The sequence below is a fragment of the Melanerpes formicivorus genome, unplaced genomic scaffold, assembly GCF_026170545.1.
Source record: "Melanerpes formicivorus ecotype bairdi unplaced genomic scaffold, bMelFor1.0.p_v2 SCAF_18, whole genome shotgun sequence".
Classification (NCBI taxonomy): Eukaryota; Metazoa; Chordata; class Aves; order Piciformes; family Picidae; genus Melanerpes; species Melanerpes formicivorus.
The window spans coordinates 12,799,984-12,826,131 of NW_027142370.1; the positions used below are offsets into that span (position 1 = coordinate 12,799,984).

A 26,148-nucleotide genomic window follows, 5' to 3' on the forward strand; every position below is an offset into this window, starting at 1 on the left:
GGCATCCCTGTGGCAGCAGGGGATAGAAGGGGGAGGCACAGTGCAGTGATGGGGAGCTATTTACCTGCTGAAGGCAGGGGAGCAATACTTGATGGGAATTTCTTAAAGGCACACACAGTCCTAGAAGCACTTCCAGCTTTTTGAGATAAGCAGGTTATAGGACACAAAGGGACCTAGGGGTACTGGTTGATAGTAGGCTGAACATGAGCCTGCAATGTGCCCAGGTGGCCAGGAAGGCCAATGGCATCCTGGCCTGTAGCAGCAGTAGTGTAGCCAGCAGGAGCAGGGAAGCACATTGATGACAGTGGGGGGACAGATTAAATTAATGTGGGGAGAAGGTAATTAGAAATGGAAATTTATGAAAGTTTATGAGTTGCTAAGCTGCTTGGAACAAATTTAGGGCTCAGCCCTATGCTCATTCCAATCAATCAAATGCTGGTATTAAATTATGTTGATTAATTTGGGAGCAATTGGCAAAGCCCTAGCTCAGTATCACAGTATCACAGTATCACAGTATCACTTAGGTTGGAAAGGACCTCGAGGATCATCGAGTCCAACCTGACACCGCAGACCCCATGACTAGACCATGGCACCAAGTGCCACGTCCAATCTCCCCTTGAACGCCTCCAGGGTCGATGACTCAACCACCTCCCTGGGCAACCCATTCCAATGCCGAATGACTCGCTCGGTGAAGAACTTCCTCCTCACCTCGAGTCTGAACCTCCCCTGGCGCAGCTTGAGACTGTGTCCCCTTGTTCTGGTGCTGGTTGCCTGGGAGAAGAGGCCAACTCCCTCCTGGCTACAACCACCCTTCAGGTAGTTGTAGAGGGCAATAAGGTCACCCCTGAGCCTCCTCTTCTCCAGGCTAAACAATCCCAGCTCCCTCAGCCTCTCCTCATAGGGCTTGTGTTCAAGGCCTCTCACCAGCCTTGTTGCCCTTCTCTGGACACGCTCAAGTGTCTCAATGTCCTTCTTAAACTGAGGAGCCCAGAACTGGACACAGTACTCAAGGTGCGGCCTAACCAGAGCAGAGTACAGGGGCACTATGACCTCCCTGCTCCTGCTGGCCACACTATTCCTAATGCAGGCCAGAATGCTATTGGCCCTCCTGGCCACCTGAGCACACTGCTGGCTCATATTCAGGTGGCTGTCGATCAGCACACCCAGGTCCCTCTCTGTCTGGGAGCTCTCCAGCCACTCCGACCCCAGCCTATACCTCTGCATGGGATTGCCGTAGCCAAAGTGCAGCATTCGGCACTTGGACTTGTTGAAAGCCATCCCATTGGACTCTGCCCATCTTTCCAGTCGGTCGAGGTCCCTCTGCAGAGCCTTTCTACCCTCTAATTGACTAACATCTGCCCCTAACTTTGTGTCATCTGCAAACTTGCTGATGACTGACTCTACCCCTTCATCCAGATCATCAACGAATATGTTGAAGAGCACAGGGCCCAGCACTGATCCCTGGGGGACACCACTGGTGACTGGCCTCCAGCTGGATGCGGCACCGTTCACGACCACTCTCTGGGCCCGGCCCTCCAGCCAGTTCCTAACCCAGCACAGAGTGTAGTGGTCCAATCCACAGGCTGACAGCTTAGTCAGCAGTTTGCTGTGGGGGACGGTGTCAAAGGCCTTGCTGAAGTCCAGGTAGACCACATCCACAGGCCTCCCCACATCCACCAGGCGGGTCACCTGATCATAGAAAGAGATCAGGTTGGAGAGGCAGGATCTGCCCTTCCTGAATCCATGTTGGCTGGACCTGAGCCCTTGGCCATCCTTCAGGTGCGCAGTTATTGCTGCCAGGATAATCTGCTCCATCACTTTCCCTGGCACTGAGGTCAGGCTGACTGGCCTGTAGTTTCCAGGTTTCTCCATCCGACCCTTCTTGTGGATGGGGACCACGTTGGCCAGTTTCCAGTCATCTGGGACCTCACCAGTGAGCCAGGACTGGAGGAAAATGATGGAGAGTGGCCTAGCTAGCACATCCGCCAGCTCTCTCAGCACCCTAGGATGGATCCCATCTGGTCCCATGGACTTGTGGATATCCAAGTGGCTCAGCAGGTCCCGAACTAACTCCTCATGGATTTCCAGGGTATTACTCTGCTCCCCGACCCCAACGCCCAGCTCCGGAGACCACTCGTCCTGAACTCCTGCCTTGCTGTTAAACATTGAGGTAAAGAAGGTGTTCAGGACCTCAGCTTTATCCTCATCCTCAGTAACTGTGTTCCCCTCCAGGTCCACTAGGGAGTTCAGGTTCTTCCTGCCCTTCTTCTTATTGTTAATATATTTATAAAAATGCTTTTTATTATCTTTGACTGAGGTGGCCAGCTTCAGTTCCAGCTGGGCCTTAGCCTCCCTAATTTTATTCCTACATAATCTAACAGCTTCCTTGAACATACCTCGAGAAGCCTTCCCCTCCTTCCAAAGGTGATACAGCCTCCTCTTCCCCCTTAAATCCTCCAGGAGCTGCTTGCTCATCCAGGCTGGTCGCCTTCCCCGCCGGCTTGCCTTCCGGCACATGGGAACCGCCAATTCCTGTGCCTTCAAGAGCTCCTGTTTGAAGTAGGTCCAACCCTCCTGAACCCCTTGGTTCATGAGGGCTGGTACCCAGGGGACTTTGCAGACAAGTTTTTTAAATAGGCTGAAGTTCGCCCTTCGGAAGTCCAAGGTGGAGGTTCTGTTGGTGCTCCTCCCAATCTCCCTGCATAATGAAAACTTCACTATCTCGTGGTCACTGCACCCTAGGCAGCCTCCCACGATCACATCTCCCACCAGCCCTTCCCTATTGCAGAACAGCAGGTCAAGCAGAGCCTGTCCCCTGGTAGGCTCGCTTAACAGCTGTGTCAGGAAGCAGTCCTCCATTCGCTCCAGGAATCTTCTGGACTGCCTCCTCCCTGCTGAATTAAGTTCCCAGCAGATATCTGGGAGGTTGAAGTCACCAACAAGGACAAGACAGCTCGTCTGTGTGAGGGAGTTAATGCACAGCAGCCCCAAGTGTCAGCTCAGAACTTGCACACTACACAAATTCCTCATGGAAACCTTTACTACCCACTACCTGTAAGCAGTCTCAAGGCAGGGACAAACATTCCTTGCACAGGATACTACTTGCTGTGCATTAAGAGAATGTATTCAGAAGGATCATGGTGAACACAGAGTTGAGTTGCAAATCCATGCTCAAGGTCCTGACCTCCCAGCTTCCTCATGCAGGTAAGTCCCACTTGGTGCACAGAAAGGTTGTTCACAGGGAAAATGTGCTCCCTACAGAAAATTGTTTCCATTCTGAAAATAATTCAGGGATTTAATTATTGCACGTTAACTTTTTTTTTCTCCTTTCTTTTTTCCTTTCCCCCTCCTTCTTTTTTCTTCCTTCTTCCTTCTTCTTTCTTCCTTTCTTCCTTTCTTCCTTTTTTCCTTTTTCCTTTCCTCCTTTTTTCTCCCTTTTCCTCCCTTTTCTCCTCCTTTTCTCCTCCTTTTCTCCTCCTTTTCTCCTCCTTTTCTCCTCCTTTTCTCCTCCTTTTCTCCTCCTTTTCTCCTCCTTTTCTCCTCCTTTTCTCCTCCTTTTCTCCTCCTTTTCTCCTCCTTTTCTCCTCCTTTTCTCCTCCTTTTCTCCTCCTTTTCTCCTCCTTTTCTCCTCCTTTTCTCCTCCTTTTCTCCTCCTTTTCTCCTCCTTTTCTCCTCCTTTTCTCCTCCTTTTCTCCTCCTTTTCTCCTCCTTTTCTCCTCCTTTTCTCCTCCTTTTCTCCTCCTTTTCTCCTCCTTTTCTCCTCCTTTTCTCCTCCTTTTCTCCTCCTTTTCTCCTCCTTTTCTCCTCCTTTTCTCCTCCTTTTCTCCTCCTTTTCTCCTCCTTTTCTCCTCCTTTTCTCCTCCTTTTCTCCTCCTTTTCTCCTCCTTTTCTCCTCCTTTTCTCCTCCTTTTCTCCTCCTTTTCTCCTCCTTTTCTCCTCCTTTTCTCCTCCTTTTCTCCTCCTTTTCTCCTCCTTTTCTCCTCCTTTTCTCCTCCTTTTCTCCTCCTTTTCTCCTCCCTTTTTCCTCCCTTTTTCCTCCCTTTTTCCTCCCTTTTTCCTCCCTTTTTCCTCCCTTTTTCCTCCCTTTTTCCTCCCTTTTTCCTCCCTTTTCCCCGCCTTTTCCCCGCCTTTTCCCCGCCCTTTCCCCTCCCTTTCCCCTCCCTTTTCCCTCCTTTCCCCCTCCTTTCCCCCTCCTTTCCCCCTCCTTTCCCCCTCCTTTCCCCCTCCTTTCCCCCTCCTTTCCCCCTCCTTTCCCCCTCCTTTCCCCCTCCTTTCCCCCTCCTTTCCCCCTCCTTTCCCCCTCCTTTCCCCCTCCTTTCCCCCTCCTTTCCCCCTCCTTTCCCCCTCCTTTCCCCCTCCTTTCCCCCTCCTTTCCCCCTCCTTTCCCCCTCCTTTCCCCCTCCTTTCCCCCTCCTTTCCCCCTCCTTTCCCCCTCCTTTCCCCCTCCTTTCCCCCTCCTTTCCCCCTCCTTTCCCCCTCCTTTCCCCCTCCTTTCCCCCTCCTTTCCCCCTCCTTTCCCCCTCCTTTCCCCCTCCTTTCCCCCTCCTTTCCCCCTCCTTTCCCCCTCCTTATAGGCAAGACCACAATTCCATTTGTAATCCTGAGTTGTCTTACAGCAAAAAAGCAGGCATGGTTGTTGTGGGAGATTGTTGAATTGACACTAACTCATTTACTCTAATGAGTCATATGCTAGAGAATGAAAGCAAAACTTCTCACAGTGAAGCTGCTAAACTGATCACTGTACTTAATCATCTCTACCTTCTTGCCCAAACAGGCAGGAGAAAAACATTATCACCCGACGTGTGCACGATGTGTCAGGTGCAATCAGATGTTTGCAGAAGGAGAAGAAATGTATCTTCAAGGTAAAAAAATACCCCAAACCCAGTTGCACTTGGCAGCATGGCCCTCTTGCCCATACCTGCTTGCATGGCTGAGCTGTTTTGCATGCATTTTCACTGTGTAACTACCAGAGAAAAAAGAATAAAATAAGTAGGCTAAGGAGAAGCAAAACCAAACCCTTCTTTGCTTCTTACTTGCCTCTTACCTCTCTCAGCTCAAATCCAAGAGCCAGTGTGAGTCACAGGAAGGAGCAGTGGTAGCAGTTATTCCCTGCAGCTGGAAGTACTTGCTATGGAAGATTCTAATATGTTCTGTCTACTAAATAAATGTCCTTTTGCTGCTGTCCTTTTGTCACCATTGTGACAAATAGTGCAGATGAAAGTTAATGTGCATGTGGGACAGCAACTTTCCTGAAGCTGCTGCTGCAGTCCTAGGAGCACCTCTGAACCCGTTGCCCATTGGGGTATGAGTTAAAAATCTGAAGTTTCTTATATGAATTCCCCCTCAGTCAGCACTCTGTGCCCCCAGAGGGTGGAAAAGAGAATGCCATGGAGTTGAAGCCCTTGCCACACAGTGTGCCCATGCCTTATGCAGCCAAAAGCTGGTACAGGGAAATTCAGTGTTTATTGTCAGGGAGTTTCAGGGGCAATAGAGGAGGATTTGCACAGCAATGTATTCAGTGGAGTGAAAAAAAAGTTGTGTAACAGAGATTTGGACTAAAAAAATCTGTATTTTAGGTACATCACTTTCAGCTGCTCTAAACTGGTCAAAGAAATCAGTGTCTGCACAGTTAAATATAGGGTTAGACACCAGAGAAAATGAAGGCTTTTGTCTATGTCCTTGACTGGCAATGTCTTTGCAAAGGAAAGCACAACAGAGAACTCAGTAGGATGTGGGAACTGCCAGACTGGGGCATTACCCTAAACCCACATGCTTGCCCAGATCTCACTTACAACTCTGAAATTGCCCACAGTGTTCTGGAAGCCTGCTTTGAAATCACCATGCAGCTGGAGAAGCTAGACTCTAGTTAAAACACAACGGTGGGCACAGTAAGATCCAGTTATAATTTAGGAGGTTATTTGAAATGACAATTTCATTGTCACTCTGGTTTGCAACAAAGACTAGCTCATTAAAGGGCATAATGATCCTTGTCTGTGTTGGTGGATTCTCCCTCAGGAGCCAGGAAATGCTGTGGTTCTTCCAATTGCAAAGTAACTCAGCAGAACTAAAATCCCCTGGGAAATCAATGCTTTAAAATAAAGAGAGCAAACTGCAAATTTGTTTCCAGCTTTCAAACCCTCTGAAAATGGGTTACAAGTGAATCTCCTTATTAAGTCCTGTTTGCTTTAAGGGTGGGTATTTGTTAGGTTTTGTGCAGGGTTTTAGTCCTGCTGTGACCAGCAGGAGCAGGGAAGTCATTGTGTCCCTGTACTCAGCTTTGATTAGGCCACACCTTGAGTCCTGTGTCCAGTTCTGGGCCCCTCAGTTTAAGATCAATGAGACACTTGAAGGTGTCCAGAGAAGGGCAACAAGGCTGGGGAGAGGCCTCGAGCACAGCCCTGTGAGGAGAGGCTGAGGGAGCTGGGGTTGCTTAGCCTGGAGAAAAGGAGGCTCAGGGGAGACCTTTTTGCTGTCTACATCTACCTGAAGGGAGGTTGTAGCCAGGAGGGGATTGGTCTCTCCTCCCAGACAACCAGCACCAGAACAAGAGGACACAGTCTCAAGCTGTGCCAGGGGTAGTTTAGACTGGAGGTGAGGAGAAAGTTCTTCCCAGAGAGAGTTGTTAGCCATTGGAATGTGCTGCCCAGGGAGGTGGCGGAGTCCCTATCCCTGGAGGTGTTCAAGAGGGGATTGGACATGGCACTTAGTGCCATGGTCTAGTAGTCATGAGGTCTTGGGTGACAGGTTGGACTTGATGATCTCTGAGGTCTTTTCCAACCTTGTTAATTCTATGATTCTATGATTCAAAGAATTGCAAAATATGCTCAGGCCCTGTTAATGTGGACCCACCTTACCTTTCTGATGCATGAAACTTTTTTACTAGCTTGCTATCACTTGCTTTGTCTTCACATGTAGACATTTCCATTGGAAACTGGTCTTAACTTCCTGGAAGGGTTTAATACTTGTTCTTCATCCTTTTAGTAAACTGCTGTCTAGTTCCTTTAGCTGTTGCATGTTCCTTAGCAGAAACAGAGTCATCAGTGGTCATCCAGGAGATGACTTTGAGGTGACTCTTCTTTTCCTGTGTGAAAAAGGTTCTGAGCCATAATAAAATATATATATAAAGAAGAAAAAAAGGTTGGTCTAAATACTTCCTAAAACCATTGGAAAGTTTTACATCAACCTCTGCAGCACTTGGGACAAACACTTTCAGGAGCGAGCTCAGACCCCCTCATAACTGGGAGATAAATTAGCATTGAATTTAAAGATGCTTCTTAGTGATTCAGTCCCCAAACTCTGCAGTAACCTAGTAAAGCTAATTTATCCTGTCTGTACTTAAGGATAGCCTCTCTACTGCTTGAGCCTGGCTTCATCTGGGTTATTTTTGTGAATCAAATTCTAATGATCTCCATCTGTCTTCTGGGAAATAGACTTTCTGTTTCTATCTTCTTTCCAAAACCCACTGCTTTAGAAAACTATCAAACTGCTGTGAAAACAAAGCATTTCCAATAACTCTCCTTGGTGCTCTCCACCCAGTGTAAACATTAAATATTTGTGACACAAAGGTTCTCAGCTTCCCATTCAGCCAGGCAGAAGCTGCAGTGTGCTCATGTTCTTCAACCCTGAGGAGCTTTGGTTTGTGGTTCAGACTGTCAGCTCAGGCTAGCAGGAACAAAACCTGTTCCTTTTTACTATCAAAATTTACCAGTCTTTTATATCATAGTATCAGTCAGGGTTGGAAGGGACCACAAGGATCATCTAGTTCCAACCCCCCTGCCATGGGCAGGGACACCCCACACTAGATCAGCCTGGCCAGAGCCTCATCCAGCCTGGGCTTAAACACCTCCAGGGATGGGGCCTCAACCACCTCCCTGGACAACCCATTCCAGGGCTTCACCACTCTCATGGGGAAGAACTTCCTCGCCACCTCCAGCCTGAATCTCCCCACCTCCAGCTTCATTCCATTCCCCCTAGTCCTATCACTACCTGAGATCCTGAGAAGTCCTTCCCCAGCCTTCTTGTAGCCCCATTCAGATATTGGAAGGCCACAATGAGGTCACCTGGGAGCCTTCTCTTTTCCAGACTGAACAGCCCCAACTCATAGGATATAAGTTGTATTCATTTCATTGAGCACTGAACATCATGTTCAGCTTTTTGAAAGCTTGTTTCTTGCCTTTGTCACTAATGCAAATATTAAGTTTTTTAATCCTTCCCCATGAGGGTGGTGAGGCACTGGAACAGGTTGCCTGGAGAGGTCACAGAGGCTTCAAGCCTGGAATTGTTCAAAGCCTGGTTGGATGGGATCTTGAGCAAGGTGTCCCTGCCTGTGGCAGGGGTTTGAAACTAGGTGAGCTTTAAAGTCCCTTTGAGCCCAAACCACTCTATTGCGAGACTGCCATAGAGTCACAGAATGCATTAGGTAGGAAAGGACCTTTGAAAGTCATGTAGTCCAACCCCTCTGCAGTCAGAAGGGATATCCCCAAGTAGATCAGTCTGCTCAGAGCCCCATCAAGCCTGACATTGAATATCTCCAGGGATGAGGCTTCCACAACCTCTCTGAGCAACCTGTTCCAGAGTTTACACCACCCTCAGAGTAAGGACCTTCTGTCTATATGCACATCCATATGTGTATCTGGATAATAAAAATCAGCAAATTCTAACTACCTGTAGGGAAAAAGAAAATTACCATGAGAGTGGAACAAGTTGCCCAGAGATGCTGTGGGATCTTCACCCTTGGGGATACACAGAAGCCAAACTGAGCACAGCTCTGAGCTGCCTCCTGTAATGGGTCCTGCTCTGAGCTGGAGGTTGGGCTGAAGGAGCTCCAGAGATCTCATGTCACACTTCTTAGATCTCAGGTGTTGATCTCCCATGCTGGAGTGCATGCAGCTTTTGGAAGTACCTATGTGAGCAGGCTTACTGAGGAACTGTCAGGTCTAGCTAGGAAGGTATCCATGAAGTGGTGTGTGCAGTGGAATCAGCCAGTGTGCTGCTTTGCTTCTGGGGAGGCTTTAAAATGTTCTTCTTTTAAGCAGTCTAAGGTTCTTATCAGTGAGCTGAATTAAGCAAGACTTTAAATTCCCTTTTACAGGTACATCCATTTGGCATCCAGTTTGTAGGCAGGCTGCAAAGGCTGAAGAAAAAAACAAGGTAAACCCCCTGGATTTTTACCCAGTGTCATTCCACTGTCATATTATTGTCTGTCTCTTTTTCTGCCTTGGGTATGGAGGGAAGGATTTGGACTTATTTCACTACTGTACTTTCAAATCTGAAATGACAGGAATCTAGTAGGACAATGTACTGTAATATAAATACTCTGCTTTTACTTAGTGATTAAAGCTACAGCTTCAGGAGAATGCTGACCTAAGAGTTCTGTGTATCAGCTGAATAAGGGAAAATGTAAAAAGATGAATAAGGAGGGGGGGAGAAGTTAGAAGTTAACTTCTGTCTGCTTATGATGTGATCAGTGCATGACCCCTTTTTATGTGGCTCTGCTCTTAAAAGATCAGAGAACTTTCACTTGATTTGTTTTTGCAACAGAGAAGTCTCTCCTCAGAATTTTGTCCTTCTTGTTTGTTTGTAAAGTGTTGCCAAGCCAGCCCTGACTTCATGCAATCTCTCAGGCTTTGAGGACCCCCTTAAGTGGGATCTGCCTGTGTGTAAGGGGAAAAGGGGGAGTTCTGGCAGCTTTAATAGTTGCAAGGTTAGAAGATGAATAAGCAGCCCCTAGGAAAGGAAGAATTAATCTGTGGCTGGGGAAATGATCCCTCTGAAGTGGTGGGACTGGGATACAAATATCTCATTTAATGCAGAGACCAAATGCTGGGGGTGGGGTGTTGAGGTGTTCAGTTCTGATATTCTCTGATGCTCTGATATGCTCTGATGCTTGGCATCCTCATTTGATAAAGCCCCACTTGTAGCTCAGGGTTTGTATGGGAGGCGCATGGGAGAGGGCAGAACAGCAGGCAGCAGCTATAAATGGAGTGTGTACAAATCTGGTGTGTTAGCAAGGGCAACTTTGACTCAATTACAGTTTAAAACAAATTTTGGGTTGGGCTTTCCAGTGAAGGATCTTGGCTGTACTTTTTGTACCCTTGTGTTTGGGAAGAGATTGCTCTGGCATTCTCCCTGGTGAGCTGGATATCAAATCAGTGGTGTTGCAGTGTGAGATGCCTTTGTCAAAATACTTTAATAAGAACTGGTCATTCAGCCTGGTGCAGTATTGCAGACTTCCTCAGGGTTTTGTTCTGGCTGAGTAACTGAAATGGCAAAGCTAAAATCTCATGGAATTAACTGAAAATGTAGTTAAGTTGGGAGGGGGTTTCCCCTCCTTCAGTGAAAAGAGAGAAGGTGCTGCTGGGATCCTGCTTGGCTGCCTTTTCCTCACAAAAGCAAAGAAAGTATGCTTGTGAGATCCTGTGTAAAGGGTGACTGATTTATAGCACATCTCTCCTAAGCTCTGGGAGTTTGCTTCTACCCCACCAGAGGGGTGGACATCTGGAGGTGTTCAGAGAAGGGCAACAAAGCTGATGAAGGGTCTGGAGAATAGGGCTGGTCAGGAGGACCTGAGGGACCTGGGGTTGTTTAGCCTGGGGGAGAGGAGGCTGAGGGGAGGCTTCATTGCTCTCTACAACTCCCTGAAAGAGGTTAGAGCTAGGTGTGGTTTGGTCTCTTCTCCCTAGTAACAAGCAATAGAACCAGAGTAAATAACCTGAATTTGCACCAGGGGAGGTTTAGATTGGATGTTAAGAAAAATGTCTTTGCTGCAAGAGTGGTCAGGCGTTGGAAGAGGCTGCCCAGGGAGTTGGTGGAGTCACCATCCCTGGAGGTGTTCAAGAACCAGGTGGACATGGCAGCTGGGGACATGGCTTAGTGGGCATGGTGGTGTTGGGTTAACAGTTAAACTTGATGATCTTGAAGGCCTTTTCCAACCAAACTAAATCTATGCTTCTGCAAGGCAGTGAAAGTTTTGCCTGAGCAGGAAAAAACCACAGACTGGAGCTGAAAGAATTGTTCCCAAGTGAAGTAATTGTTCCTTTCCTTTGGCTTTTCCCTCTCATTTCCTTTCTGTTCCATCTCTCTTCTCCTGCCCTAGGAAACAAGGACTTCCTCTGAGAGTATTATTTCTGTACCTGCTTCAAGTACGTCAGGTTCCCCAAGCCGAGTGATCTATGTGAGTATTCCGTGGTGAAATCCTTTCTGTGGGATGAGGAAAGCCCCCTGCTTCCTCCTACAGCTTAGCATGTGGTGTCTCTTGAAGGTCTTTTCCAACCTGGTTGATTCTGTAGTCTGTATTCTGTAATCCAGCACAGCTGGTGATTCCTCTGAAGTGGGATTTGCTCTCTCAGGTTTGAAGCGTTTGGATGCTGCATTTGCCATAGCAGAATTCTGGCAGTTTCCCCTTGCCTTTTTTTTTGTGCTGTATTTATAGCACTTCTGTTAGGACTGGAGCTGACTTTTACCAAAGTGTGCAGAATACCACAGTGCTTCCTAAAAGGAGCAGATGCAGTAGACAGTGCAGCCCACAGGTAGGTTGCAATGATTGGATTGGCTGGAGAGCTGCCAAACAGAAAGGGACCTGGGGGTACTGATCGACAGCTGGCTGAACATGAGCCAGCAGTGTGCCCAGGTAGCCAAGAAGGCCAATGGCATCCTGGCCTTCATCAAGAATACTGTGGCCAGCAGGAGCAGGGAAGTCATTGTGCCCCTGTACTCAGCACTGGTTAGTCCTCACCTTGAGTCCTGTGTCCAATTCTGGGCCCCTCAATTTAAGAAGGACATTGAGACTCTTGAATGTGTCCAGAGAAGGGCAACAAGGCTGGGGAGAGGCCTTGAGCACAGCCCTGTGAGGAGAGGCTGAGGGAGCTGGGGTTGTTTAGCCTGGAGAAGAGGAGGCTCAGGAGTGACCTCATTGCCCTCTACAACTACCTGAAGGGAAGTTGTAGCCAGGAAGGGGTTGGTCTCTTCTCCCAGGCAACCGGCACCAGAACAAGAGGACACAGTCTCAAGCTGTGCCAGGGGAAGTTTAGGCTGGAGGTGAGGAGAAAGTTCTTCCCAGAGAGAGTTGTTAGCCATTGGGATGTGCTGCCCAGGGAGGTGGTGGAGTCCCCATCCCTGGAGGTGTTCAAGAGGGGATTGGACGTGGCACTTGGTGCCATGGTTTAGTAGTCATGAGGTGTTGGGTGACAGGTTGGATTTAATGATCTTTGAGGTCTTTTCCAACCTTATTGATTATATGAGTCTATTCTATTCTATTCTATAATTCTTAGATGTGAATGCAACTTGTCTAAATCAAGCTCTTCAGTCTGCATCTGAGTGCTTGTGAAAATGTTCATGCCTGTGGCTGCAGGACTCAGGCATGGACAAATGCCAGTCTCTAACCTCAGAGGACCTTTGTTGTGTTTATAGTTTGGGAATTGCTACCTCTGGGAAGCACACAGCGAGAATTTACAACAACTACTACACTAAAAGCTTGTGCTGAGTGGTGTTTTCAGTGCCAGGAGTACTGTACTTGTCATAGCTGTAGCTAATGTTCAGGTTATAGCCAACAGGTCAAAAAACCACCCACAAGTGTGGCATGATCCATACAAATATCTCTTGGGGATGTTCTGTAGCCCCAGGGCTATTCCTTGTCCTGCCCAAGTGGCCCTCAGGCAGGGCAGGTTGTTCTCACTGGGTTAAGACTGCATGCAGAAGAAATTGCTGGAAATGCCATTGACTGCCGGAGAGGTTGTTGTACAAACAGCAAGGGCTTTTACTGAATACACTGAGGCAAGCAAAAGGGTGCCTTGGCTTGCCCCTTCAAGTAAAATACATTTTGAATGCAACATGCCCTTTCTCTGAGTAAGACTAAACCAGCTGTGGAGGGACCACCTCTTGTCTCAACACTCATCAGTGAGCTCTCCTTCCAGTAGAGCTTCACGCTGTGGATACCAGTGGTGTTCCCTGTAAGAAAGCCTCAGCTCCTGTACATACAATTCATTGTGCTGGGAGCCTCTGGTCATCTGAACAGGGTTTTTTTTGGCCAGATGGTCTCTATCTCTCCAGCCATGCACCACTTAATTGTTTTTCTAAGCGTGAGCTTTCCTCTGAGATTCGTGTTTTTAGTGACATTTATCTGACTGTTGGAAGGTACTTCTTATTTGTCTTGATGTTTGTGATTACAGCTGTAAATACACTCCACAGGCTGTTAAAAGTCAAGGACAAACCTCCACTCTCTTCTTCTATCCTTTTTTTGTTCAAAGGCTATCATTAAGTCAGGACACAGCTCCAATGTTTGTTGCTGCAGTACACTTCAGAGGCAGCTGGGACTGTGAAACAATAAACTTGTCTAGCAAATATGAGTCAATTAGGAAAAAAAGATCCCCCAGAGGTGTGCAAGTTCTTGCTCTGCCTCATCTCTGACTGCTTAATTGTCAGAGCTGTGAGATTGATTAAATCCGATGTTGGCTTTCACAAAATGGAAAGTAAAAGAAATTCAAAACAGGTTTCTGGACTTCTGCATTAGCAAAATGATTCTTTGCCTATCTGTTGCCTCTGTTTTTGATTATAGGAGTGTTCTGACATGCAGGCATGCTCCAGTTTTGTCTTGGGTACTTTTGTGATTGGTTTTATCAAACCGAAATTCCTGCAGCCACTGAAAGGAAGGTCCCCACCCACACATAGCCCTGTGCCTCTCTGGCCATGTCTTCCCTTCTCTTTGGTGCTAGTACTAGTGGGTACACAGAGGTCTAAACAGTCACATTTGAGACCAGATTCAGCTGAAGGATAACCCAGGGCAAAAACCTCCAGACAACCAAAGAGGCAAAAAAAGACTCAGCTGTCTGCATGTCTTCTGATGCTAATGTAGAAGGCAGAGCAGAGTGGGAAGGAGCACACAGGACGATCATTTTCTGCAGTAGCTTGGATTCAGACTATTAAAAGCAAGAGTGCAAATAAATACCCATTAGCAGTTGCTGAGCTCTGTGAAATGTGGTGTTAGGCCACAAAGAATTGAGACAAAAGGATGGAAGGCCAAGACCCATGGATTTGTGGTGATTGCACGTTCAAAGGCAGCAAGTCAGAGCAGTGCAGCCCTTCTGAACAGCGCAGCGCCTCTTGGGAGCTGTGCTCTGGGTCATGCTTGAGAGGTCACCTAGGAAAAGCTGAAGAAAACATTTTGATTACACCTGAGTGTGGTTCCTGGGGATGGTTTACTAAAGCCATACACCACTTTTTCTTCATCTGTTGGTGTCAGACTGTGCTGTCAGAGAGGGCACAGGCCAATGCCCATTGAATTTAATGGGCATTCTCTCATGAGCTTCAGTGATGGTTTCATTATATCCCCACTGAAATTCACCCTGTTGCTTCCATCCCCTCAGTCCTTAAATGCAACTTTAAAACTAGCTGATTTCTAGACTATGCCAGTAAATAAAGCTTAAATAATAGTCCTTCTTTATAGTTAGGTATAAACCTGATATATCCAACTGGAAATCTGGGTTAGGTCCCACAGCTGGGCTGTATGTTCTCATAGGAGGAACAGAAATTACACTGCATGCAAATCATATTTGCAATTATCCAATTGTAAAGTTACATATTCCAAATGAAGCAGATATTCTGAACTCAGAGCATGGCTTTAACAGCATCCAAGACACTAGATTACTGCAGGAATGGCTTAAAGCCTCCTCGCTGAGCCTCCCCTAGCAGATTCAAATTCCACTCACGCATTTGAAGGTAAATGAAACAAGCAAAATACAAACCAGTGTGGGCTGGATGTTTGTAGAATGGAGTGTCTCTGAGGTGTTTCTTCACCCAAATTTGCCTACATTTTGACCTTTAAACTGAAAAGAATTATGTAAGTAGAGATGTTTTACTCCTGGCAGTTCTGAAGCCTAGCGGGAGCATCTCAAGTTGCATGGAGAGAGAGGGGCTGCAACCCAGTGTCACTGACAAAGAAAATTGTCACAGCCTCCTTGTATCCTGTAGGTACAATGGTGCCCAAAGTCCTGTTGGAACAGCCCTGGTGGTCAGACCTCTCTCTGCTCAGCAGGCAGGGCTGTCTGAGGATGGACTGAAAGAGTTGGGGCTGTTCAGTCTGGGGAAAAGAAGGCTCTGAGGTGACCTAATTGTGGCTTTCCAGTATCAGAAGGGGGCCTACAAGAAGGCTGGAGAGGGACTTCTTAGGGTTTCAGGTAGTGATAGGACTAGGGGAATGGAATTAAGCTGAAGGTGGGAAGATTCAGGCTGGAGGTGAGGAGGAAGTTCTTCCCCATGAGAGTGGTGAAGCCCTGGAATGAGTTGTCCAGGGAGGTGGTTGAGGCCCCGTCCCTGGAGGTGTTTAAGCCCAGGCTGGATGAGGCTCTGGCCAGCCTGATCTAATGTGAGGTGTCCCTGCCCATGGCAGGGGGGTTGGAACTGTTTGATCCTTGTGGTCCCTTCCAACCCTGACTGATTCTATGATTCATTAGGAGCTATTTCAGTGCCCTTTATCTTCTTAAAGTAGCTGCAAGGAAGGTGAGATCTGTAGGTTGCTGAAGAGTCACATATTTGAATAAAACACTTTTTTTTCTTCATTAGGTTTGAGGCTGAGAACATGTGATGGTTGTGGCAGCTTTGTTCCACTTTCTGAATTAAGAGGAATCTTCCTCATCCTGTGCTCCTTCCATTTAAACAGATCCAACTGAAGTTTTTCCTGGATGATTAACCTCATAGAAAACTTCCCTGGAAAACCTGTTGAGCTTTTCTTAGTTCATGTCAGGAGCAAATATAGTCACTGCACACACAAATCCTGGGAACTTTGGTATTTGTGTGTCACTGCACTTTTGTAGGTGACCACACTGGGATCTGCAGAGCATTGGAAGGGTTGTTCATCATTTTTGTGGCCAGCAGAGAGCTCCTCATTCTGAAGAGCCCAAGCTGGTAATGAGACAATGACACTGCCCATTTTTCTGCTCTCAATGTGGCCAGCTGGCCAGTCTGCCTATGAGCTGGGTACTGTTTTGGTGCAAGTAACCATTACCCCAAGGATAATCTGTGCCAATGTGGTAGTTTGATAATTATACTTTTGGAATACGTGTAGTAAGAGGAGAATGGCCCTCTCCTTCTGCTGGCTGTGTGACTCTCATGAAAGGATTTGAGCTTTACTTAAATGGCCTCTGTGATCTTCCAACCAACCCACAATGGTGGAAATCTGTCATCTGCTGCACTGTGACCCATAATTAAGGACTACTTAGACATAGTCAAGGGCCTGGAGAAGAGGCGACTCAGGGGAGACCTTATTGCTGTCTAAAACTACCAGAAGGGAGGTTGTAGCTGGGTGGGGGGTGGTCTCTTCTCCCAGGCAACCAGCAACAGAACAAGAGGGACAGTCTCAAGCTGTGTAGGGGGTAAGTTAAGCTTGATCTTAGAAAGAAGTTCTTCACAGAAAGAGAGATTTGCCACAGGAATGGGCTGCCCAGGGTGGTGGTGGGGTTGATGTCCCTGGGGGTGTTCACGAAGAGACTGGATGAGGCACTTAGTGCCTTGGTCTAGTTGATTAGATAGGGTTGGGTGATCAGTTGGACTTGATGATCTTGGAGGTCTCTTCCAACCTGGTTGATTCTGTGATTCTGTGAAGGAAGGAGGTGAAGTTTTGGGACACAGCTGAATGGGATAAATTAAAGACCTGACAAATGTTTTTCAGCATCTGGAGAGTCTGTGTTGGAAATATGGATTTGATTGTTCACTGCTGCTTCTGGTAGGGGAACCCTGCACACCAAAACCACTTTAAAGGAGGGGTGATTTGTCTGAAAAAGACTCCAGTGTCTGGCCACCTTTGTCTCTTTGTGCAGCTAGCAGTCAGTGTGATAGAACCAAGGGATCTGGAACAACATCATGCTACTCCTACTAGCCAAATATGAGTGGCAAAGGGAAGGAGAAAGCCCCAGAATATAAAAAGAAAAGAGCATTATATAGCAAATAAAGAGATGTGAATGTACAGAGACAGAAGTGTCCAGTTCTGAGCCCCTCAATTTAAGAAGGATATTGAGACACTTGAACGTGTCCAGAAGAGGGCAATGAGGCTGGGGAGAGGCCTTGAGCACAGCCCTGTGAGGAGAGGCTGAGGAAGCTGGGGTTGCTTAGCCTGGAGAAGAGGAGGCTCAGGGGAGACCTTATTGCTCTCTGCAACTACCTGAAAGGAGGTTTTAGCCAGGTGGGGGTTGGTCTCTTCTCCCAGGCAACCAGCACCAGAACAAGAGGACACAGTCTCAAGCTGTGCCAGGGAAAGTTTAGGCTGGAGGTGAAGAGAAAGTTCTTCACGGAAAGAATAATTGGCCATTGGAATGTGCTGCCTAGGGAGGTGGTGGAGTCACCATCCCTGGAGGTGTTCCAGAGGGGATTGGATGTGGCACTTGGTGCCATGGTCTAGTAGTCGTGAGGTGTTGGGTGACAGGTTGGACTTGATGATCTCTGAGGTCTTTTCTAACCTGGTTGATTCTGATTCTATGGTAAATGGTTTGTCATGACGATGATGCTGACTTTTCTGCTTACACCTGTCTGTCCTTTTCTGATTGCATCCTGACTGTATCCTTTCTTATTCTCACTGCTTCTCTTTCCTCCTTTTCTTAGGCAAAGCTTGGAGATGAAATTCTTGACTACAGGGATTTGGCTGCTCTTCCTAAAAATAAAGCCATCTATAACATTGACCGCCCAGACATGATCTCCTATTCTCCATATATCAGTTACTCTTCAGATGACAGGCATAGTTACGGGGAGGTACTGAAACATGGGTATTCTTTTTACTGTGAATTTAAGAGTCTTTATGCATCATTAAACATGCTGCTGAATGCTCCCAAACCTGCATCATTAAACCAGAACACCCAAACCCTAACATCTACAGCTCCTCTCACTGAGTCACGTCATCCATTCACTCACAAGTCCTTCCAAGACACCAGTGAGATCTTCATTTCACTTTTTAGTGGGTGGAAATGAAAGAATTGCTTTCTGTGCTCATTTTCAAAGCAGATGACATGCCCCTTAAATACACGTTCCTCTGAGAGAGGAGTTCTTCATGCATGCAGTAGGGAACAGAAGCCATTGCTAATTATAAGGCACAAATCAGAAGCGAAGCCAAACCTCTTTCATGGCTTTATTTAATCTTTTATTTTTTTTAGGTGTACCCTGTTATTTGGGTAACACAACAGTGGTATCACCTCTCCCATGTGCAAGTTTCATGCAACTGTCCCCTTTACTAAAGTTCATCCTCATGTCATGCATGCATTCAAAACCTGCAGAGCTAACATTGTGCAGTTTGTGCTACTGGACTCTAACATAACATGATCTTACTAATACTAATACTGGGTTTTGTGAAGCATATGTGTATGCAACCCCTGTCATGCAAGTTACCTTTTCCCCCTAACCATATTTAACCTTCCAGTTGAATTTCTGGTTTCTTCTAGAACTTTAGATCTGTTTTTTTCCAAATTAAACCTTTTTAGCTCTACTCAGGGATATTAGCAACAAATATCTGGGCTAGGGTGGAAATCTGCTTTGTTTTCTTTAGGTGTGAGTGATGTGTAGGAACAAATGCCTGTGTGTAACAGCCCCAGTCCTGCTGTCACTTTTTCACTTAGTGCCACTGAAGTCATCAACCTGCTCTCAGGTGAAGTGCAGCACAGACACCCCTGAAAAAGACTCCAGTGTCTGGCCACCTTTGTCTCTTTGTGCAGCTAGCAGTCAGTGTGATAGAACCAAGGGATCTGGAACAACGTCATGCTACTCGTACTAGCCAAATATGAGTGGCAAAGGGAAGGAGAAAGCCCCAGAATATAAAAAGAAAAGAGCATTATATAGCAATGAAAGAGATGTGAATGCACAGAGACAGAAGTGTCCAGTTCTGAGCCCCTCAATTTAAGAAGGATATTGAGACACTTGAACGTGTCCAGAGAAGGGCAACGAGGCTGGGGAGAGGCCTTGAGCACAGCCCTGTGAGGAGAGGCTGAGGGAGCTGGGGTTGTTTAGCCTGAAGAAGAGGAGGCTCAGGGGAGACCTTATTGCTCTCTACAACTACCTGAAAGGAGGTTGTAGCCAGGAGGGGGTTGGTCTCTTCTCCCAGGCAGCCAGCTCCAGAACATGCGGACGCAGTCTCAAGCTGTGCCAGGGAAAGTTTAGGCTGGAGGTGAAGAGAAAGTTCTTCACAGAAAGAATAATTGGCCATTGGAATGTGCTGCCCAGGGAGGGTGTGCAGACTCTTCCCAACCCTTCCTGTCCAGTGCTGAGCCACAGTAGCTCTGTCATAGTGCATCCTAAAAAGAACTAAGGTTGGATCTGGTAAAAGGTTTAAATGGTATTTAGGTTTTTGATTTCACTAAGCCAAAAGCTACTGCCTAGCCATGAACCTATGGAGTGTAAACACTTCCTTACTATGACAAAATGTGTGGGTGCTGATGATGTTTGTGGCCCTCCTCAACTGTCCATGTACATCTAGGCTTGGCAGAGGTGCATGGACTAAACAGCCTGGTGCCCAGCTCCTGTCAGGTCTCAGTCACCGGGACCATCTCTAAGGTGGTTGGGGCTGTGCTTGCAATCCACATGTTCATGGTGCTCCAAATATGTCCATGCTTGATGCTGCTGAGGGGATGGGGGGTTGTCAAATTCCTGTCTTCCAAATTTCAGCATCCTGACTGCTACCTGCAGCTGCAGGAGTTTCAGTAGATTTCAGGACTTGGAACTGTTAGGGTGGGTCTAGAGGAGGGCCAGGAAGATGGTCAGAGGGCTGGAGCACCTCTCCTATGAAAACAGGCTGAGAGGGTTGGGGTTGTTCAACCTGGAGAAAAGAAAGTTCCAGAGAGACCTTAGAGCAGCCTTGCAGTATTTGAAGAAGGCTTCTAGAAGAGCTGAAGAGGGACTTTATACAGAGGTGTGGAGTGACAAGGTGAGGGGTGATGGCTTCAAACTGTAAGAAGCTTGATTTAGATTAGATACAAGGAAGAAATTCTTCTCCATGAGGGTGCTGAGGCACTGGAACAGGTTTCCCAGAGAAGTTGTGGAGCCTCCAAGCCTGGCAGTGTTCAAAGTCATATTGGATGGGGTCTTGAGCAACCTGGTCTAGTAGGAGGTGTCTCTGCCCGTAGCAAGGGGATTGGAGCTAGGTGGTGTTTAAGGTCTCTTCCAACCCAAAACATTCTGTGGTTCTATGATTTGCTCAACTAACCAAAGGAAAATGAGTGAACAGAAAACTGTCAGATTCCATGATGTTTCATTAGAAATGAAGTATTTTGCTTTCCTTGAAACAGCCAGCTCTGCACAGCAAAGTTCTGGTCCAGGTTTTGGAGGTGCTTCGGTGCAGAGCTAACCAGGGCTGGGGTGTAATTTCAGGCAGTTGCTTTACACAGGAGTTTCCCGACTTGCAGCATGCTCTGTGGCACAGGACCGACCTCCCCAGCCCCCAGGATTCTGCAGCAGAGAAACCAACAAACTCTTCATGTGAAATGATTTCTCTTATTCCTTATTTACTTACTTAAAAAACCCAAAAAAGGCAAACTTCCCTGACAGGAGTTCTTCCTAACTGCATCACGTGTTAGACATGGATGTTGGGATTATAAGAGTAGTTCTTCTTCTCACAAGTAACATCATGCATGGATTTGTATCACTAATTTGTTTTGTGTTGCTGTTTGCAGTCACCTCAGTTGCTCTCTCCAGCACCTACTGAGGTAATCCCCAATGCCTTTGTTCTCCTGTTCTGACCCCTTTTGTGATGCATAAACCTGGTCGTATTGAAGTGTGGGGGTTGCTTCCTGCCTCTGCCGTGCATGGGGTTTATCATTTGTGGGTTTCCCGGTCCTCTTGTGCTCGATGTGCGCTTTGCTTCTGGATTGTCATCTGTACGCCTCTGTCTCCACTGTCACACACGTTTCTGCCTTCCCAAATAAATGATGTATGGTGGTCACTTCTTCAAGCTTTCCTAAATAAATTACCCTGGGAAATGTGATTTATGTTGACACCCACAGCTGCCAGTGGGAGCTGACTTGAACGGATGCTTGACACGACTTTCTCCTCTTTTTTTTTTTTCATTCCCTTTATTCCACAAATGGTTAAGCTGCTGACACTGTTTGTGCACACACACACACAATGGTCAATCATTTGCACATACCTGAGAATCTAGGTCTGTGTGTTTTGATGTGCATTACTGAATCAAGCCAGTCATTGTTTCAAGCACCACCCCCTTGGAAGCAATGATAGCATTTAACAACGTTTCCCAGGTATTTACTCAGTGACACATCCAGGGCCAGCCTGGATGTTTTTCCATCTCCCCAGATTTTATGCATTTCAACATTGTTGGTAATACTGGAGCATTGTGGACTTCCATTCAGGGTTGTAAATCCTAGTATACTCCCTGGTGAAACAGGGAAGTTAACCAGCAGAGATGTAATTTCATTGAGAGAAATTGAATATTGCAAATAAAACAATGTGCTTTATTTAATATTGGCTTTCATGAGCTTGATTCGCTGCTCCTTACCAGAGATGCAAAGTAGACAAAAGGTAAGGTCTGAAGCAATCAATATGACACCTTGATACTTTGGAAGCTTAGAAGAGTTTCTTTTAGCTAGCAGGTATCAAACTGTCAATGCTATTAAATTCCAGAAGTGGCACTGGTATGGAGGTTGATGTTGCCATGACTTGTGTTAGGTGACTACTCCTAGAGTAGCCACATGGGAATCTGAAGATGAATAGATGCCTAAGTTACACTGTCCTGGTAGGAATCTGGGGGATGATGATGGGGCTAAGGAGAGTCTCCTGTATGTTTAAATGATGGGTGATCCAGTGGGAGTCATGCAGGTGCCTACAGATGTCCTAGTGTTCTTGACAAGGGGCAAACACCTGCTATGGCATCTTCACTCACTCCTGCTGGAATAGGAGAGGGGAAGCAGTTCTTGGAGTTGGCTGTCTGCAGGCCACACTGATTTGTTCTGATCTGGAGTTAATTCGAGCCAATCTTCCCTTGTCTTAAATTTGAAGTTGCTTTCACAGCTAGCTCACAAAAAGTGCTTGCCACATCTGATTCCCAAAGTAATGCTTTTGGTGTTAAGGAGGCAGTGCAGCAAAGTGCAGCTGTGGTTTAGGGCTTTGAAATGGGTGCTTCAGCATCAGACCTGTTAGAATTACATAATGGTTGGACTCAAGGATCCTAAAGGTCTTTCCCAACTGATTCTACATGGGTTTCAGTGCTTGAAGCCAAGGGTTTAGTGGGAAATGGGTTGTGTGTGTTGTTTAATGCTAATGCCACGTCTGAGTGTTGCTGTCACTTCCCTAGCTAGCACTGAGCATGGTGGGATGTGGCACACTGGGCATGTCAGACAGCAGAGACACTTTCTGTGGTGTAATGAAGCCAGCAAATGATGACTCCTGGGTCACCTGTAACTATGATGCATCTATTCACACGGGTACAAAGTGGCCACAGGACCACCATGCTGACCTGCTCTCATCTCCCACCCACCCCTGTATGTTCAGGGAATTGTACTGTCCTGGAACAACACTTTAGAGTGTTCTGTTCTTCTGATATTGTATTGTCTATTTCCTGTGTGTGCTGACTTTGGTGGGAACAGGAGTGTTCTCTGACCCTTGGCAGAGCTCTTTTGGGCACACTGCAGTGAAGATGCCACCTCGTCTCATTGAGATTGCATGGAGTGTCAGGACAGCATCTCCTCCCAGCTGCACAGCACAGCAACATGCAAAATGGCACATTCTGCCTGCTCTGGAGGTTGTTTCGCTTCCCTGCTGACATGTATTTCCTCTCTTCCTCTCAGGGTGACCAAGATGACAGATCTTTCAAGCAGTACAGGACATCAAGTCCTAGCTCTGCTGGCTCGCTAGGCTATGGTCGCTACACTCCAACCTCCCATTCTCCTCAGCATTACAGCAGACCAGGTAATTGAGAAGCAGCCTTATTTATTCTCCAGGCTTTTCCACTCCTTTGTTTTATGCAGTAAGCAGGGTAGGCTCTGCTAGACAGGGGTTTAAGGGTGGGCTAGCAGTTCTCTGCAGTGTTTTAGTTGCTGTGAACAGAGTCCTGTGGGGAGAAAAGAAAAATGTATTTCAGGAAGGAGCACCTAAGCAAATGAAAAGAGGCACCTGGCAAGGTGGAATTTTCTTGTGCCTGTAAACAGAAGACAACAGTTTAAATCACTTCATCCTAGTCCCAGCCTGCCTGAAGATACACATTCAATCCACAGCTGCTTCAAAGTGCAGCATGGCAGCAGTGAATGTAACACAGTCAAGAGGGGGATGGAGGGACTTGGTATCCCTTTTGGGTATGGATTATGGTCCATGTCTCCTCTCCACAGTGCAGGAGCTGGAGGACTGAGTACTGGTTCTGATGGCTGGATTTTGAAGGCCAGGTTGCTTCAACTGAGAAGCTTACAGCCCTGGTGACTGCAGCTTTGGGCTGTAGTAGCTGTGTTGGTGCTCTTGTTGCACAGAGAGGAGGGCTCATCTCCTTTCGATCTTTGCATCAGAGCTCCTCACAAAAGCCTGTTCATGTTTGGGCACTGTGGAGTTTTATCCTTGGAAACAATCCATTAAACTGATCAAAATGCATTCTACCTTTTCTCTACTCTATCATTTGGGTGGAGAACACAAAGCATATTTATGCATTTTTTTAATTGTCTTTTAATGTAGTTGAAATTACAATCACAAACCAGTCTTGACAATCAAGGATTTTAATCCTTCCAGTGGAAATGAAAATTCTGTGGGTGACAGAAACAGGTTTTTTTACAGGAATTGAATATTTATGCTACCTAAAGTCTTTGACAACGTGGAAATGAGCTTGAGTGTCGAAGATTTGTTAGAGAGGAAAGATCAGTCTCTGCTGAAGGGCTGGCAGCTGTGTCTTACTTAAGCTTAACTGCACGCTGCTAAAGGAAGGGGGAAAGACAAAAGAAATTCCAAATGAATTCTAAGGTTTCTCAGCCTCATTGAAAATTCAGAAGATAGCCATCATAACTGCCCCCTTTAACAGCTGCAGGCAGTCCTCCAGTATATCTTATGGAGATATTGTTACAACAAAACAAACAAAGAGGACTTGGGAGAGTGTCTGTCAAAGCACTTAGTCAGGTGTCTAACATTCAGAGCCAAAATAACTTCAGGATGTTTCTTCAAAAAGCTCCAATTAGCCCTGCCCTTGAGTGTCCTGGTGCCTTGTGAGCTAAACCCTGCCAGCACGCACTGAGGACAGTGAGAACCAGCCCCACTCATAGCACAGCGCGCAGCAGCCAAGGCTCTCCCCACTTCATTCCATGAGCTCCGTTATGAGCACACATCCTTCCCTCCTGCAGCTTTGGAGTATGCAGATGTTGCCCCTGAGCGCAGCCATGCTTTCTGCGGTGCCTTCTCTGGAATGTTTTCTGATGCCTTACGTTCTCAACACTTCACAGAGGGCTCTTTCTTGCTGTGGAAAGCCCTTGGCCACTGGCCAACCACAGAGTGTGGCCACTGTGCTGTTTTTAGCAATAACCAGAGAAAGATGAAGTCTTAAACTGTGTCTTCTAAGCATCAGGAGGAAAATGTTCCAGTACAGAAAGGAAAGCTGACATGGTGGTTTGTGGCTTCCAGTAAGCGAGCTAAAGCCGTCTGTTTTCACTCCCTCTCTGTTGCCCCCAGCTGGTACTCTGAGTCTTGGTACCAGTAGCTGCATCTCCCTGCCCCAACACCCAAGCCCTACATCTGCATTCAGACATCATTACATCCCTTACTTCAAAGGTAAGGTCCAGGAATGCAAGCCCGTGCTGTGGTCCTGTAGATTTATTCAGCTGTGTTTCACTTCTATGTCTGTGCAAGCATGGCTTCCACTTGGGTAAAATTTGTCCTACTTTTGTGCAAGTGCTTCCTTGATGTACTGTGTAAGTTTGAAGAGCGGGGTGGGGGTGGGCTGTTTGATTTTTCTGCTGGTTTTCAGTGAGTGTTAAGTGTCTTGCAAGAGGGGCAGAGGGGAAGAATTAGCTTTTATAATGAAAACGAAGGCAGAAATAGTTTGAAAGTCTGTTGTTCTACAATGCACTGTTTGCCTTTACCCTGATTTGGTGGTGCTACATAAATATTGTAACAAGCTTATACACTGGGTCCAGCATTGGGGAGTCAGTTACCTAACCTTCCACCCTGCAGTCAGGTATTCTTCATGTTCTGTGCAGCATTAGCAACCATTATGCCAGATAAGGTGGGGAAATCAATATAGCTGCTCTGATTAGCGCATAATCTGGGCCATCAGTTATAAAACAGAGTAACTGGGGCTATTCTCCTTGACATTAATTGTTTTGGCAGTGGATATTTTATTTTAATCACCTCCACATTATGTATCCAAGACAGTACTGAGGAAGCAAACTTTGAGGCAAAGACTGTGGTTCTGTAGCCTCTTAGATACCATAAAGAGAAGACATTCAACTACCATGTGTATCTTCCCCTGGGTCTGTCCTCCTCAGTAACAGTAATACAGGGAGGAGACAGGAATGGCAAGCATTTTGAATGCCAATTCCTTGGCTCTCTTGGACTGTTTGATTTAATAAAGCCAAACAGTTCTTGTCATCACACCCAAAAGGAAGGGACCCTCTGCAGGAGCCAGCATTGCAGACTCGAGTGACTAGCAGGCACTCATTGCCTTTGGAGAAAGAAGGCATCTTCAGTGGGCCCTGATGCATCCACAGGCAATTCTGCCCACAGTGTTTCCACTGCTATAAACAGGAGCAGAAGCAAGTGTAGGTCTTCCATGCACAAGGGAAAAAACCAAATCTGATGAGACTGAACTCTTTGTTGTCTTGTTAAACTCTACCTGCAGAGCTCCTTCCCACAACCACAAGCAGTCACCCACCTGTTTCATGGAAGGCTGGCACACAGCTGCTATTCTCAGAGGCACTGCATAAGCAGGCTTTTTTGATCTGTCCTCTAAATTGTGATGATGTTATCCAGCCTGATGTACTTGGGTAAGAAAAACCTCTTTTGTGTGCTGCAGTGCACAATTCCACTCCATGGAAAGCTCTTATTCCAAAGCCTGCCTGCAGTTGCTTAGCAGCAGTCCTATTCAAATGAGTTTCTGTGCTACTTGCTGGTGCTCAGAGCAGCAGCAATTACTTACTGCTCCTGTTTGGAGGAAGAAATCCTCAAGTGGCAGCTCCCTGCGCCCAAACAATTATTAGTGGTGCG

General features: G+C 46.7%; 1 protein-coding gene across 12 annotated transcripts in view; it reads left to right on the forward strand.

Annotated features, from left to right (window-relative positions):
* ABLIM2 (actin binding LIM protein family member 2) overlaps positions 1–26,148 on the forward strand; it is a 152,244-nt gene that overhangs the window by 85,404 nt on the left and 40,692 nt on the right. For 4 of the 12 annotated variants that reach the window (XM_068149656.1, XM_068149658.1, XM_068149657.1 and 1 more), the window contains 7 exons: positions 4,775–4,862; positions 9,092–9,150; positions 11,096–11,173; positions 17,587–17,733; positions 20,637–20,669; positions 22,764–22,884; positions 24,616–24,714. In XM_068149656.1, the coding sequence (XP_068005757.1) occupies positions 4,775–4,862; positions 9,092–9,150; positions 11,096–11,173; positions 17,587–17,733; positions 20,637–20,669; positions 22,764–22,884; positions 24,616–24,714 (625 nt within the window). The remainder of the gene's footprint in view (positions 1–4,774; positions 4,863–9,091; positions 9,151–11,095; positions 11,174–17,586; positions 17,734–20,636; positions 20,670–22,763; positions 22,885–24,615; positions 24,715–26,148) is intronic. The other 8 variants (XM_068149660.1, XM_068149663.1, XM_068149664.1 and 5 more) reach the window with 5 other exon arrangements.